The sequence below is a fragment of the Pristis pectinata genome, chromosome 4, assembly GCF_009764475.1.
Source record: "Pristis pectinata isolate sPriPec2 chromosome 4, sPriPec2.1.pri, whole genome shotgun sequence".
NCBI lineage: Eukaryota > Metazoa > Chordata > Chondrichthyes > Rhinopristiformes > Pristidae > Pristis > Pristis pectinata.
In genome coordinates, this window is record NC_067408.1 from 45613928 (window position 1) to 45626223 (window position 12296).

General features: G+C 41.2%; 1 protein-coding gene across 1 annotated transcript in view; it reads left to right on the forward strand.

Annotated features, from left to right (window-relative positions):
- Positions 1-965: 965 nt before the first annotated feature.
- LOC127569186 (pantothenate kinase 3) overlaps positions 966-12296 on the forward strand; it is a 29843-nt gene continuing 18512 nt past the window's right edge. Inside the window, exons 1-4 of the mRNA XM_052013580.1 lie at positions 966-1480; positions 7497-7849; positions 11221-11474; positions 12082-12258. Coding sequence (XP_051869540.1) covers positions 1453-1480; positions 7497-7849; positions 11221-11474; positions 12082-12258 — 812 coding nt within the window. The 5' untranslated portion in view covers positions 966-1452. The remainder of the gene's footprint in view (positions 1481-7496; positions 7850-11220; positions 11475-12081; positions 12259-12296) is intronic.

The window sequence follows — 12296 nt, forward strand, 5'->3', positions numbered from 1 at the left end:
GTGTTAGACCATAAGACATAGGAACAGAATTGGGCCATTCGGCCCTTCGAGTCTGCTCCACTATTTGATCATGAACGATTTATTTTTCCTTCTCAACCCTATTCTCCTGCCTTCTCCCCATAACCTTTGATGCCCTTACTAATCAAGAATCTGTTAACCTCCACTTTAAACATACCCAATGACTTGGCCTCCACAGCCGTCTGTGGCCATGAATTCCAGATTCACCACCCTCTGGATAAAGAAATTCCTCCTCATCTCTTTTCTAAACAGATGTAGTTCCATTCTGAGGCTGTACCCTCTGGTCATAGACTCTCCCACTACTGGAAACATCCTCTCCACGTCCACTCTATCCAGGCCTTTCAATATTCGGTAGTTTCAATGAGATCCCCCCTCATCCTTCCAAACTCCAGTGAGCACATTTAGCTTTTTATCTGAGATTTCCACTATATGCAGTTTTATTGATTTTCATTCTTCTAAATTCAACAGCAGGCTAGCTTATTCAATCTCCCTTCAACGACAGAACCGCCATCCCAAAAATACCATTCTAGTGAACCGAAGGATTCCCTCTACAGTACACCTTTATTTGGATAAAGGGACCAAATTATACACAATACTGCAAGTGTGGTCTCACCATTTGTTGCAAAATATCTCTAGTCTTGTGCTCAGCCCTCTGCCAGAGAAGTGGGGGAGGGCAACGTTTCTGGATAAGATTCTGAATGACAAAACACCATTGCCCCTCTAAGTCAACCTGACCAGGACAATGATTGAGCAACCGGTTGACTCACTGCCCGCCACCCTGTCAATTAAAGCCCGCGGCCGTCCCATGATGCCTGGCGAGCCCGCGGGGCACCCTGGGCCGGGTTGTAGTCCTGCCGCTGCTTTGCGGCGAGGCGAGGCGGGGGGCGGGAGACTCCAGCTCCCAGAGGGCAGTGTGCCGCCCGTGTTTGAGTGACGCGGGGCGGGATGAGGCCGTGCTCTCGCCGAGCGTGAAGCCGGAGCCAGGGAGAGGGCTGGTGACAGCGCGCCAGCCGCACCCGGGAGGGCGGAGGAACAGGGCCAATCCCTGCCCAGATTCAGCAGCCCGTCAGGGGCTGTGGGGAGGGGGGGCGGCGGCTATTGCCGCTGTCGTCGTCGTCGTGACGAAGCTGCCGCTGGAAGAACAGATAGAGGGAGGTGGAGGCAGCACCCGGCGCCCCCATCGGCCGGCCGGCTGTAGTGGGAGGAGAAGGGAGGAAAGGAAGGGTGGATTGGTGCTGGTACCGGGCGAGGGCTGCGACCTGCTCCGTCCGATAACATTGCACCAATCCGCGCCAGTTTACCGTCGGTCGATCGTGACAGCGCCTTCCTTTCCTCCCTCCCCCTCGGGTTAATCCGTTCAGCCCCGTCTATCAATAGGGCTGAGGCGAGTCACGCTGAGCTTCACGGTGCCGCTGGTAAATCATCCGTAGCAACATGAAGATCAAGGACGCCAAGAAACCCTGTGAGTTCGTTAATTTATTGATCCGCGACCCTTTTAGCCTCGAACAATAACGTCGTTACACATTACAACCCGTGGGTGGGATTGGTTAATGTTACGATTTATTCTGCATCGTAGCATATTTGACGGTCAGTCAATGCGCGATGCCTTGAGCTCCGGGCGGAGAGGACAATTGGCAGTAAATCGAAGTGAAATGTCCACTGAAACGAAACGACGTCCGAGAACCATCTTTCAGGAAATAGCCATTCGCAGCCCTGTTTCCCTCCCCCTTCCTCAGGAAGTAGAGCCACCATAGTAATGGAAGAGACCCGTTGTGTTCTCGTTTGCAAGAAACGTGCAGATTGGTTTGATGTTGGGTGGTAGGATGTGTGATAGTGTGTTTGTCACTTAAGACCACATCAGCGATGAGAGATCCCTTTTACTGACAAAGGCGGTTTTAGATTTTATTTATCAATTTTTCTTTTTACCGGGGAGAGCTGTGGGATATGATCATCGTTCTGATACATTAGCTGATGATATATTTTATTACAACGTTTAACAATTTCTGTCAGTATTGTTGAGAAGTTGACTTACGGTGGCAAGCCGACATATTTATAAAAACCCTCTTGAATGAATGTGACATTAAATGGTTTTAATTAAATTGATTTCTGTCTGTGTAATGTGACAGGGAATCTATTTAGGATCACAAAATATTTCCATTTCTCTGCATTTCTATTTAATCCTTGGAAAACAATACATATGCTTTGCAGCTATAAATTGACTTTAGATAGCTGATGCTAAGGAAAAAAACTCAATGTACTGCTCTTTTATCGGTTTAATGTAAATTATGACTTGCATTTAAAAGTTAGTGAAATATTCAAATAAATAGGAAAGGATGTCATCCAGGACAGCATTCTTCAGAAATGAATAGTTTATGTATAATGACTTGGAGTAATATGCATTTATATAACTGGTATGATATCCTGTTGTCTTAATTCCAAATTCAAGGGCTGTTCAAAGATCCACTTTCTAAATAAACTTATTTCCTCTAGTACCGACCTTCCCTACACATTTCTTGTTCATTCGTGTGCAGGGGAGGAAATATGCCCTCTTTACCCAAAACAACCTATATCTGATTTCAATGTGGTTGATTCTTAAATGTTGTTTTGAAATGGCCTAGCAAGCTACTCAGTTTGAAGAAAATTGATATGGCTGACAAAATGCTGACAATGCCAAGATCCTAAACAATGAAAAACTTAAAAAGCAAAATTCTGATCTTTCCGATTTATGAATTATCCCAACCACGCACACATAATATCAATTTTTTTTGCTTTTAGGTCTATGCAGATACTTGTACCATTGCCTCTGTGAAATAAGATTGCTGTTATCACAGTGCACTTAACTGACATAATGTGTTCACAGATAAAACTTGTAAAGTTTCAGTCATTAGTCTGTATAAATCGCTTCACCCTATGGCCTTCAACATCTTTGAAAAAATTGAAGAAGACTATTGAATTCTGCAATATCTTTATTTCTAGTAATCTTGGCATGTGTATATTTCTTTCTGTGAAACACATTATGTGCATAAACTGTGTTCTTTACTAGCTCGTTCAATGTTTCTGATCACTTGCTGGTCTGGTCCAGCAACAAATCTCCCACTTTGGTCCAGCAATCCACGTTTTTCAGTTGGGAGTGATAAAAAGATTGAGGATTTATGTCAGTTGTGATCTAATGGTCTTCATTGTTCTGCAGTTTGCATTAATATTTAGAATGTCAAGCAAAAATGGAAAATATAGAAAAACAATCAGTTTTTTGAGGTTGCTTAAAGTCAGTCCATTTCTGTTTGATCCTCCTGGAGGTGGGCTTCTGTGCATCGAAGTATAAACTGTGTTCAAGGACAATTATAGATGGCATGGTAGTGTAGCGGTTAGCACATCGCTCTTACAGCACCAGCAACCCAGGTTCAATTCCACCGCTGTCTGTAAGGAGTTTGTACGTTCTCCCCGTGTCTGCGTGGGTTTCCTCCGGGTGTTCCAGTTTCTTCCCACATTCCAAAGACGTGCAGGTTAGGAGCTGTGGGCATCTATGTTGGTGCCGGAAGAGTGGCGACACTTGTGGGCTGCCCCCAGCACGTTCTCAGTAACGCAAAAAGATGCATTTCACCATGTGTTTCGATGTACGTGTGTCTAATAAATAAATATCTTAAATGAAAATCAAAAAACTGCAGATGCTACAAAACTGAAATTAGAACAGAAAATGCTGGAGAAGGTCAACAGGTCAGATGGCATCTGTGGAAAGAGAAATAAAGTTAACGCCTCAGGTCAAAGATCCTTTGTCAGACAAAGCGGTTAATTTCTGTAAAGGACAGAGAGGACTGTGTTACTAAAGTGGGTTTCATGACCTCAAGATATCTCAAAGCACTTGACAGCCAATTTAGTATTTTTGAAGTTTAGACACTGGTGAGGTTGGAAACTCCATTGCTAGGTTGCCGACTAACAAAATAGCTGCCAGATGATCTACTTTAGCGATCTTAGTTGAAGGATAAATATTAATCAGACCTTTTTTTAGAATTAGTGATTTGGAATCTTTTGCTATCAGCCTGAGTGGGCTGATGGAGCAGTGGTTTGATGGTGTGTCTGTAAGGTGGTACACCAGCAATGATGTGCTTTCTCAGTTCTATATTGAAATGTCAATCAACAATTTGTGCTCTAGACTGGAGAGGGAATCAATACCCTAATCTCTACTGCAAGAGCAAAGGTGCATCATGGCTGATCCACACTATCTGCTGGATATTTGATAACTTCCACTGAATGTGGAAATTGATTGCCATGTCCTTTGTACAGTAAACAAGCAAATTATGATCCTACTTAATCAAGATGGGCACCACAGTCATATAGTTCATAGAACTGCTGCCTCACAGCTCCATTGACCTGGATTTAATCCTGACTTCCAATGCTGTCTGTCTCAAGTGTGCACATTCTTCCTGTGACTGCAAGAGATTCCCTGGGTTCACTGGTTTCTTCCCCCATCCCAAAGATGTGTACGTTAGTATGTTAATTGGCCCCTGTAAAAGAAAAAATCTTCACCCCTCATGTAGCTGAGTGTTAGAAACTGGGGGGAGTTGATGGAAATGTGTGGTGATTAAAATGAGATTAGCGAGGAGTTAGTGTAAATAGATGCTGAATGATTGGCACAGACTTGGTGGGCTGAAGGGCCTGTTGCCATGCTGTATGACTCAATGAAAATTATGGATTTGACTTCTCATTTATTTACAAAGCACAGACATGATCCAAAGACAAAATGAATTTATGACTACAAAAATAGGAAGGTGGCTTTGTACAGATCAGTTTGGTTACTCTGGTAGATATTTTTGGTTGGAAATGTTCTCTACTTGTTCTCAGAGGATCAATTGGTCCTAAATGCTTTGTGCCGTTGACTATAAGCAGCAAAGTTGCGTTAGTCTGTGTAAATAAATAATGATTTGCAAATTGCCGTGAAGGGCTGTGGACAAATTTCTCCTGCCCTTTTGTACAATGATTTAATGGTTCTACCTTGCTGTGTCATACTAGATCAATGAACCTTGAGCTTTGCACTATGATTACAAAATCCTGTATCTAATCAGATGACTTGTAAATTGGTCTTTTTTTTACACTTCTTCATGGTGGCAATTTAATTCCGGTGGAGAGAAGTGCACGACAGGAACTCAAACTTCCACCTCTTCTGAGGTTTAAAGTGGTTCCACATTATCTATGAGTCATTACAGCTTGGTCCTTCAATCTATTTTCATTCTTGTCCTAATCACCTTATTTCTTCTCCTAACCTTTACTAGCTGACTGTGTGCAAATAGTTTCCCTCTACTTCCTCTACTTGGATATAGTGTCTCCCTCCCCCCCCCCCCCCTCCCCTTTTCAGAATCCCTACATCATTCTATCCCTCAAATAAAATGAAAACACCTGTGGCATCTTTCCTATCGGTAATTATTCAGTTGTCCATCTGCTTTTCCTCAGGCTCCTTGACCAAGTTGTTGTCTTTTAATTCCATGCATAGCAAATGCACCTCTTCCAGTGAATCACTCCAGTCTAACCATGATAAGGCACTGAAATTCTCCAACTTCCATGTGACTTACTGTGACGTACTGCCCTTTATCAATGTTTCTGCAGCATTGCCAGTAGTTGACTTACTGTCTCCTACCACTGTCCAGCTCTATGGGACCGCACTCATTGAGTTCCACTTTTAACCTACTCAGTCATTACTGTGAGATCCTTTTCATCTTGCCCAGATCATACACTTTTGGACTCTTCAAGATTCAATTGTTATATCATTGTTAGTTGCTTATTTTAATGCCTGCAAGCTGAATTCAAGTTATGTGCTGTGCTCCCTTGGAGGTAAACCTCTCCATTCCCTTGTTCCTTCGTTCATATTATTGGAGTGCTGTGACCTCAACAGAAACACAGCAGCCATTCAGGAAGATGGTATCTCACCACCTTCAGTAGCAGATGAGGCCAATTTACCTCCCAGAAATGTCAACTAACTACCAGTGATAATGAACAAAAATGAGTAGTCCTGTGATGACACAGTTCCCATGGATTAATCCCTCTGCTACTGGTCTCCTCAGTGTTGATTGGATGATGACAGAGCAAGAAAGCCAGGTCTAAGCTTGTATATGTCCACACCTCAGACTTGTCTATTTATTTTCTTCTCCTTGATGAAGTATGAAGTGTTGTGTAGCCATCAAAACAAAATCCAACTGTTCACAAGTTGTAGTTCTTTTCGAATAGCAGAAACAGGAGCAGTAATGGACCATACAATACCCAAAGCCTGCACTACTTTTTAATAAAATCTCATCTGGTCTTGTACCTCAGCTTTACCCTCATTTATTCCCATATTTCATGGTTCCTGTGCTGTTCCAAAACCTGCCAGTCACAGTCTTGACAATATTCAACAAGTAAGCATGCTTGGCCCCCTGAACTGAAGAATTCCAGAAGATTCCCAACTCCCAGTAGAGTGAGATTTTGCATTGTGCATTACTTTAATGCCCTACCCCCATTATGGTCTTTCAAGATATGCGTCTCACTGAACTTGATGGATGAATGAGACTAGCATGAACGTTTTCTCAAATCAAAATTAATGAATTATACCTTAGTGCAAGAATCCACACAGGATAAATGAAATTACTGCATTAACTTTGAATCACTCCACTGCTCTGTATACTGCAAATGGATTCCACAAAGCATGCAAGTCTCTTGGTTTTATTTATCAAAAAAAATGCACATATTGGAAATCTGATATGAAAAGAAAATGTTGGAAATACTCATCTGTCAAGACAGTATCAATGGAAAGAGAAACAGAGTTCTGACAAAGGGTCTTTGGCCTGAAACATTAATTCTTTTTCCATAAATTGTGCCTGATTGTTAAGTGTTTATAGCATTTCTGTTTTTATTTTTTGGTTCTGTTTACCCTATGTTCACGCTTAGGTCATCCCTTTGATCAGTGAATCTCTTGTTCAAGCACGTGTAAATTTTCTGTTTGATATGTAAAGGTAGTGTGCATTTCTAATGTTGGATAGATCAAGGCACAAGTTTTATTAATTTTAAATATCAATAGTCATTCACCAAAGATTGCAATTATGGGAGAAAGGAAGGAAAAGAAAATTGTATTTTCTTGTACTATTTAAAAGTCGATTGCGTTTCCTTTTACAAATGAACGTGGAGTAGAATTCAGTACAGTGTGAGTTTGAAGATAAAGGGCAGAATTTTTTTTCAATTCATTAGCCATTTTAAAACCCTATAAATATTGTATGTACCAGACAAAGCAGGGTTTATTGACGGCTGAAAGATTGAGAATTATATTGATCCAGACGAAATTCACTTCAATGCTACAGTATGATCTTAAAAAAAAATCCATGAATAAAGCCCTGATTGAAGGGTGAATAAGTGTCCTTAATAGCCACTTTCTGCCTTGCAGGTAATTGTTGTACGTTGGTGTTTTTATTTCTGAAATCTTGTTTGTTTTTCTTACATATTTTGCCATTCCTTTGCAGCGTTCCCCTGGTTTGGGATGGATATTGGTGGGACACTGGTGAAACTGGTTTATTTTGAACCAATTGATATCACAGCTGAGGAAGAGGAAGAGGAGGTAGAAAGCCTAAAAAGTATTCGCAAGTACTTGGTGTCGAATGTTGCCTATGGGTCCACGGGCATCCGAGATGTGCACCTTGAGCTCAAAGACCTAATACTCTGTGGCCGCAAAGGAAACCTGCACTTTATCCGATTTCCAACACATGACCTACCTACCTTCATTCAGATGGGGAGAGACAAGAACTTTTCAACACTACACACAGTGCTTTGTGCCACTGGAGGGGGTGCTTATAAATTTGAAGAAGAATTTCGTACGGTAATAACAAATTAATGACATCCTTTACAAAACCATTCTTATCTAAAGATAAAGCACGTTATTTCCTAGGATAAGGGGTAAAAATAATCCAATTGCCCCAATTTACTTCCATCTCTGTCCTACTTGTGGGTATGGGGTGTTCAGGACGGCTCTCCGGTAAATTGCCTGGTGATGCTATCTAAGATTTGTACTTTATAAATGATCACTTGAATGGAGGGATAATAGCGCCAATTCTCGTACTACAGAAGTAGTATGTACAGGACAGAAAGAGATTAGAAAATGGAATGATGTCAAATGTATTGTGTACAATAGAATTGCTGCAATTTCTTTGCACCATTTTTGTAGAAACCTCAAAACTGTAGAAAGCACAAAAGTAAATTTATCCATTCCACAATCCCAGCAGGGAGCAGTGCTGGAAGAGAGCCTGAGTTAGTCCGTACTACCACAGCAGGAGACTGATTCTCTGCCACACTCCAGTGATGCACTATTATACATCTTGCAAGTATTTAAAACCCAATCTCAATTTATCTAGTATTCACTCCTGTTGCTGTATAATTTAATCTTGACATCTGACCTCATCAATAATAAAGTGACTGCAAAACACTGGTTGCAAAGATTGTCGTAATCCAGTTTATAGGGTGCTAGAGTCACCAGATTATGCACTGTAAAAACATTTATGCATGCAGTTCTGACATTACGAAAGATAATTATAACTGTGTTTCGATGGGGGAGGTTGGCAGAATGTTTGGTCGCACAGATGGAAACAGATTATACTATTCTGACTCACAGGCCACAGTGCATTCTCATTTGGAACCGAATCAAGGTGGTACCCTTCAGATAATATGAAGTTGTATAGTAGCTTACCTTGGAGTAAACTGTATTGATACAGAAGTTGGTGCTATTTCAGTCTTGAATAGTGAAGGGCAGTGTTGTGTCCTCCAGCCTCCGTAAATATCCTATCCAAAACACTGATGTCAGTATCTATCCCCTCCAGGTCCTGTTCACTTATCACTTTCTCCTTTCTGCCTTGCACTTAACTCACAATCCCCAAACACTTCCAAATTAAAATTCTCATCCTTGTGCTTATCCTCCTTGGTGCACTCAACCGTCTGTAATCTACCCACCCCTTTCCTCCCCATCGCCCTCCCTCCCAATCAAATTATTCAAGTGACTCTGACCTTTTCTGCAACTCCTCAATGACATAGGTAGCTGAAGACATGGCTACTAATGTTGCAAACTAAGTCATTCCCTTTCCACACTTCTTTCCACATCCTCCCTCACAACAGCTCTCGATTGCAGTTGGGTCACAATCTTAATATTTCCTGTTTTATCTTTGGTTTGGTTTTTGTCTGATTACCCAGAAAAACAGTTTGAGGTTTCTATGTTTGAAGCTGTCATGCAATGCAAGTTGTTGCTGAAAAACACTATAATGGATTGTTTTGTACCATGAACTGTCAGTAGTACAGTATGGATTCTGTTTTTGCTTGCTCAAGATACAACTTAATGAGTTGCAATTTAAATTGTATAACACTAGGGTGAAGTTGCAGTGATTAATGGTAATTATTGAGCATTTTGGATTATTGAATTAAAAGTGCCACACAGCACCAAAACTGAAGCCAAATTCTTCCCATATTTGTTGTACTATTAACTGTGTTATTACACGTAGTGATATGTATTTATACTGCACCACAAACCTTCAGACATCAGTGATTCTGATGAAATGTACACAAGACAATTTCTCTTTTGTATCATTTTTAGATGATTCCCCCATAGCAGACAGCATTCTTAAAGATCAAAAGCACAACCCTGCAGAAGCTAGTAACCTGTAACAAAACCAGAAACTGCTGGAAAAGCTCAGTAGATCAGGCAGCACGTGTGGAGAAAAAAGAGTTGATGCTTCTGGCTGATGACCTTTCATTAGAACTGAGGAAAATGTAGAAAATTAGCATCTTTTAAATTGCAGAGGAGGGAATGGAGGGAATCTCTGCTTGAGAGGAGACCAAGAGAGACTGAATGGCATGTTTGGTGTTGATGCTGACTGAGAGAGGGTTGTGAATGCTTCTTAATGGCAACTGACCTGTCTGGAGGGGGAGCAGATAGAAGAAGATGAACGACAACAGAATTGAGAAGGGTTGGGGGGTGGGGGAGGAGGAGGAAAGAACGGTGCTGGAGCTGTGAAATATGGAACACAGCAGCTGTTGAAAAACTGAAATGAAATGCCCAGAATGTTGAGCACAGTCTGTAGAGAGCAAAACATGGGAGTTAAAATTGCAGGTTGATGACTTTGCATCAGAACTTGTTAGTTCTGATGCAAATTGGAAAGGCCGATTATCTGAAATAGTTGAATTCCGCATTAAGTCATAGATGTGTTACATCCTTTGAAATTCAGTAATTTCAGGAAACCAGCATTTCCAGCTTGTGTCAGAGCAGACCAGCGTTGTTGCAAGGTCATCAATCTGTAATGTTTTTCTCTGTCTACAGGTGTGGCCTGAACCACTAGGCATTTCTAATGCACTCCAACACACATCTAATGTTTCCAGCAACTGCTCAGTATGTCAAAGTTCCAACATTGTTCCAACAGTGTTTTTCTTTCCCCCTTCTCTCCTTTGATCTCACTCATCTCCCTGTAGGCAAATCAGGTGTAATTACCATGTCTCCATCATATTCTCTCAGCTGCTATTTGTCATTCATTCTTTCTTGGTCCCCACCCGATTGCACATATTCCCTTTGTTCTCTTCACCACTCCCCTTCTCTGCACTTCAAAACATGTTTGTTGTCTAACTGTTCCAGTTCTTAAAGGTCATTACCTGAAATATAAACTCCTTTTCTCTCTCCCTAGATGTTGAGTGACTTCATGAGTATTTCTAGCATTTTCTCTTTTCATTCTTAAAATGCCATTACAACTGGTGCTGGGAGGTGTACACAGTTTTTTGTTTCCATTTATATATTTTTCCTCACATTCTCGGTGTTTATAAGAAGCAACCAGAAGCAGATTGGGCCAACTGTAGTCATTCTATCTTCAACATTTGTTTTCATGTGTGGTAATAAGCATTGTGCTTTACTGCTAATTACTGTTTACTGAACAGAATTTTAAGGTTTGCCAAAAATTTACTCGCTGTTGCATATCACTTTTAATGAACGTCAGTCATAAAATTAAACAATAGAGATGGTAGAACTTCAACCGCTAGAAAAATAGAGGGTTATATGGGAGGGAAGGGTTAGATAAATCTTGGAACAGGATAAAATGTCGGCACAACATTGTGGGCCGAAGGGCCCGTACTGTGCTGTAATGTTCTGTTCTGTGTTCAATGTATTGTCATTAATCAAGTAGAGATTTTTCCAGAGAAGCTAATGAACTTTATTTATTTCAGATTGGTAATCTGCAATTACACAAACTGGATGAACTGGACTGCCTGGTTAATGGCCTTTTGCACATTGACTCTCTCAGTTTTAATGGCCAGGCAGAATGTTACTACTTTGAGAATGCCTCTGATCCCGAGAAATGCCAGAAGATGCCTTTCAACCTTGATGACCCCTACCCTTTGCTTGTGGTGAACATTGGTTCAGGAGTCAGCATATTAGCTGTATACTCAAAGGACCATTATAAAAGAGTAACTGGAACAAGGTAAGGTGTTAATGGTTATGAGAATTCTATGTTTTGCACTGATTAACCTTGTCATTCTACATGACTGGAGTGCACATACTTAGGTGTAAGTGCAGTTGGTATTGGTTTATTATTGTCACTTGTACCGAGGTACAGTGAAAAACTTGTCTTGCATACCGATCGTACAGGTCAATTAATTACACAGTGCAGTTACATTGAGATAGTACAGAGTGCATTGATATCGTACAGGTAAAAAGATTAACAGTACAGAGTAAAGTGTCAGAGCTACAGAGAAAGTGCAGTGCAATAAGGTGCAAGGTCACAACAAGGTAGATCAGTTGTTTAGAGTTCCAGGTTGTTCACTAAGCTGCCATGTGAAACCTGCAACATTGTGGCTCTGACTCGCATCACTGAAATCAGGAACTAGTCTCAAACAGTGGCCGTTGCATTACGTCTCCCTCCAAGCATGCAGGTAGCCAAAACCAGTTTGTCTAAAGGCCAAATGAATCCAATCTGAGCAAAAGAGCATCAAATGTTAGAAAGGGGGCTACTTACTTTCAAATGTTCAGTTTACTGATCCTAAAATAGCCAGTCTTGCATCGGTTGTTAATTTTTATTTGCTTTTTAGTTTAGGAGGTGGAACCTTCCTGGGCCTCTGCTGTTTGCTTACAGGTTGTGAGACTTTCGATGAAGCTCTTGAAATGGCCTCAAAAGGTGACAGCACAATGGCTGACAAACTAGTGCGGGACATCTACGGAGGGGACTACGAGCGATTTGGTTTGCCAGGATGGGCAGTAGCTTCCAGGTAGGTACAAATGATAGGGCAAATGATTTATTGTAAAT